Source organism: Limulus polyphemus, unplaced genomic scaffold, assembly GCF_000517525.1.
Source record: "Limulus polyphemus unplaced genomic scaffold, Limulus_polyphemus-2.1.2 Scaffold3442, whole genome shotgun sequence".
NCBI lineage: Eukaryota > Metazoa > Arthropoda > Merostomata > Xiphosura > Limulidae > Limulus > Limulus polyphemus.
The window spans coordinates 63678-68217 of record NW_013669052.1 but is presented as its reverse complement, the minus strand read 5'-3'; the positions used below and the strand labels follow the sequence as shown (position 1 = coordinate 68217).

The 4540-nt window shown below is 31.1% G+C and overlaps 1 protein-coding gene across 1 annotated transcript in view; it reads left to right on the top strand.

Annotated features, from left to right (window-relative positions):
* Positions 1-4192, top strand: part of LOC106469353 (uncharacterized protein ZK1073.1-like) — a 29063-nt gene extending 24871 nt beyond the window's left edge. The window contains exon 10 of the mRNA XM_013929840.1: positions 1347-4192. Coding sequence (XP_013785294.1) covers positions 1347-1504 — 158 coding nt within the window. The 3' untranslated portion in view covers positions 1505-4192. The remainder of the gene's footprint in view (positions 1-1346) is intronic.
* Positions 4193-4540: the final 348 nt, after the last annotated feature.

The window sequence follows — 4540 nt, the reverse complement described above, 5'->3', positions numbered from 1 at the left end:
AATTCCTAGAAATAATATGTACATGTAACCATTCCGTACGATCTAGAATTGACGTATGTCTATAATTCCTGGAAATAACATGTACATGTAACCATTCCGTACGATCTAGAATTGTCGTATATCTATAATTCCTAGAAATAATATGTACATGTAACCATTCCGTACGATCTAGAATTGACGTATGTCTATAATTCCTATAAATAATATATACATGTAACCATTCCGTACGATCTAGAACTGACGTTTGTTTATAATTCCTATAAATAATATGTACATGTAACCATTCCGTACGATCTAGAATTGACGTATGTCTGTAATTCCTATAAATAATATGTACATGTAACCATTCCGTACGATCTAGAACTGACGTTTGTTTATAATTCCTATAAATAATATGTACATGTAACCATTCCGTATGATCTTGACTTGCCTTCGTCATCCTACATTCCTGACTTTAAAAATTTGTATAAAGTCACCGAAACATTCACAAAGAAACATCAGGTTAAAATTAGGATTTTCATATTTCTGCCACAGTTAAATACAATCGAGATTTTGAAAAAAAAAATCAAACTCCTGGAAAATAAAACGATTATTGAAAACAGAGTGGTATAGAGAAGCAAGAAAAGATGTATTTGTGTCAATTATTTAATTAATGATAACTTTTCAAACCCACGAGTAGCTGATCATATCGTGGGTGTATAAAAGCTTAACCCTCAAGGTAATTAGTGATTAATTATTTCCAATTGAAAGTGTCAAATATATATTAAGCAACCTTTTTAGTTGGAAAACTTCTAGATATAAACTTTATTAAACGTATCTTCAGTACACTGCAATTCACTTTTGAAATATAGCGGTGATTAATCAATAACGAGGAACTCCGTGAATCGTGTAATTCATGCGAATCCATTTAACTGATGTTCAGTTTATATTCCATTTCCGATGTATATGTCAATCCAGCAATCCTTACGATATCTATCAACAAAGTGGTTGAGACTGAACTTTTCGTTTTACCTCAAAATGGAAATCAGCTGGGAGTTTTTACAGCATAATTAAAGAAGTCTGCCTGAGAAGAAGAAAAAACATTAAAGAAACAGTAGCGCTATGCAACATACTATGTTGCAAAATATGACATAGTTTGTTACGTAATAATAGAAGCAAAACTTTCATACTGAAGTTTTAACTAAAGTTTTCTTGTCTTTAAAGTCTGTAATTACCCGTGGAACCCAAATCATTTGATCTCCCTTTTTTATGTCACGAAAACTTTACACTTCACATTGATTCGTCTGTGACTAACCTGTAAAACAGTAAGAATGACTGCCCATTTTTATCATACCTTCTCTGACTAGTGACTTCAGTGACTCTACCCGGAGTGGAGAGACAACGGACTTTCTCTGGTGGAGACCAGGCAGCACTGGGAGCGGGTGGAAGACGACGAACACTGTCGATGGAAGATTATGACACACCTCGGCCCAGAAGAACCTCTTTGATCACTTACCACAAATGAAGAAGCTAATCATGCTGGTTATGTGCAAGTCTCTGGTGTAACTAAGTAAAATCAGCCCTCACATCAATGTGTTCAGTACTACTCTATTGGAACAAGAGAAAATAACGCTTCCTAACATGTTGCACTTTGTTTTTATGAGTTTAGGGAACTATATCAGTTTTCTAAGAGAGTGAAATCGTTTGATTAACAACTGTATGCCACTTAATCAGAGATACACGTGTATAATAACAAAACTAAAATGTCTAATCAACGTTCATCTCGAGAATTTTACAAATTAAAAGCGTATCCTTTTATCGTCATGTTACCGGGAGTGATACGTTATTCCGGTTTTTTCCTGATATTATTCAGACCTAAAACTAAATAGCCACTCAAACTAGGTTCATTTTCGGTTGGATTTTCTGTTTTAACATATTAAAGACGACGAATTAGATAAAATTTGACATACTCTCGAAATACAGAGTATTGATTTCTTTATGAAGAACCCGGGCATGCGATACATGTGAATCATCCACAGTTAAGTATATTAGATTAATAAGTCTTAAATGTTTTTCCTAAAAAACATGATCATTCTCTTAGAAAACTTTAATGAGTTTCTGAGGTAAACGCACTCAGCCGCATAGCTTCCACATTTGTAAATATATGTAGAAAATTTGTATTCTATTAGAACATCGATGTGAACAGCTAGAGCTTAAAATTGTATTTGGTTTTGATTATTTTATTACTCGTTTGTTAGATCTCTCATAATGATTTGATTTTATACTGGATTCAATTACTTGGAGTGTCGTTATTCTTTGCTCTTTTATTGTAAAAGCTTTTCAAGTTCATATGGACAAAGCACCAACTTTTCTTTTAGATAGTGTAGTAGATTTACTGTGTAGAGAAATCTCTTATGTAGAGAGAGTTATGCTAAGAGAGAACAAAAGTCGAAGTGTTGTATTGCACCAGTTGCGCAATACGCACACTACATTCAGTGCAAACAAACTCAAAAACAACCTAACAGGGTTTTATAATAGACATTTGGTGCAAACAAATTTGAAAATAGAAAAAGTGTTTTAAATTTTTAGTCATTGACCTTTAAATTGAACCTCGAAATTGTACTTATTATTGAAAGTAGAACATAGACAGTGTCTCATCATCATCATCTGATAACCCTCTTATTCTAGAAACATCCTGTCAGAACTCATACAAGTACAAAATGCACATGACACGTGATGAAAAACGGATTTCAACTTTTTAACCCAAGGGAATTTGGTATAACATATTAATTGTTATATTTTTACAAACATGGTAATTCTGTAGGACTTTTTTACCAAATTTATTTGAGTGAGCCACAGAAAACCAGTAGGTTTTACCACCTACCGATATCATTCTTTTATTGCGTAGTTCCTTCAGACAAACGTTTTTTGTTGTTGTTATATTATAGTTTGGAATGGAATACCACCATAAGTCCCATTTATGGATTATTGTGTAAACAATGAAACAATTACTTGAAGCCAGTTTTTAAATGAATAGTACAAATCACTTTTGATGTTCAACTGCACATTTGGAGTTCACGTGTTTTTAAAATCTCAGATTCTTAGCATAGTTTCGTGATTTTTGTATTAAAAATGTCAGAAATAACTGGTAAGAAAAAAGTAACAAGAAGAAGACGTTATGACATTAGATATTTCGCTTTAAAATGTAAAGAGAACATTACTTGAGAAACATGCACTTGTTTGGATGAGAGCTGATATAATCAAATGTTATACCATTAATTATAGTTTAAATACATATATACAAATATATATATATATATATAAATTGCCAATCAACAGTTGGACTTACAAAGACAAAAATCATTCTTACAAACCATTTACAGTGCTTAAATATTTGACAGTTTTAGACCAAACTACATTTTATTAGTTTACATACAGTTGTAAAAGAAACGACTGATCGATTTCTGGCAGAATGAAAGAACTGTCGAATTTAATAATACGAGGATTATCCTAAAAAATCAAAACCTAAAATGACATTGAAACAGTATGAAATCGCCTCATAAGAACACATATACAGAACAATTTTTATAAAACCCTTCGGATAATGCTGTTATGGGTCTTTTATCTTCTCCAAGACAAATCGGTTTTAAAACGTAAATGTCAGCTGAGTTAGACTTAACTATTTTTAAACGTTCGGGATTATGGCATCTATCACTTGTATTTCAAAGAGCTAAATATCTACTGGTTTTATGCAAATACACTTTGAAAGTAATTCCAAAGTAATTTTTGAAGATAGAATTGGAATTAAAAGCTTAGATTCTCTCAACATAAATGTGACTTTTTACCGGAATTATTTAAACATTTAGAAAGAATTCATAAACTTTACCTAAATAACTTGTAAAGATGATAAAAACATAAATATATATTTAAATCTTTGAACTTCTTCAGAAATACTTAATTGTGGTTTAGATATGTTGAAGCTTTTATAGTTTTAATTGTTTTTAGTAGTATATAGTACATCTTTTCTACATAATGAAACAATGTATATTATTTAGGTTTACAACTTAGCATATGTTGTAGCAGGCAGTAGAATTGTGAATCACTTGAGACTATTTGTAAACTGTAATTACGTTCCTTAGCTACTTTAAACCAATTATCATGTACTATTTCTTAAGCTGAGTGTAAATCTAATTTTATAATGCCTAATAAAGAACTCAACTGTATGTATTTTGTTGTTAATAATAATTCGTTATTTTTACGAGCATTTAGCAATTTTGATACATCAGTAAAAATAATAAAAAAAGAAAAACATGTCAAAGATAAAAATAATTTATGTTTCAATTGTCTAACCCATTTAGGACTATTTTTTTTAATTGCAAAAACTACTCTGTTGGTGTCAACAAACTTATTGCTTAGAATAGACATTACTGTGTTTAGATCACTATACAATGACGACATTTTCTGATCTCACAGGTTCATAAATCTGTTTACATCCACAGTTCAATATGTACAACAAATCAGATGTTTAATGATGACTGAATCCTTTAACCTCGCTATTATC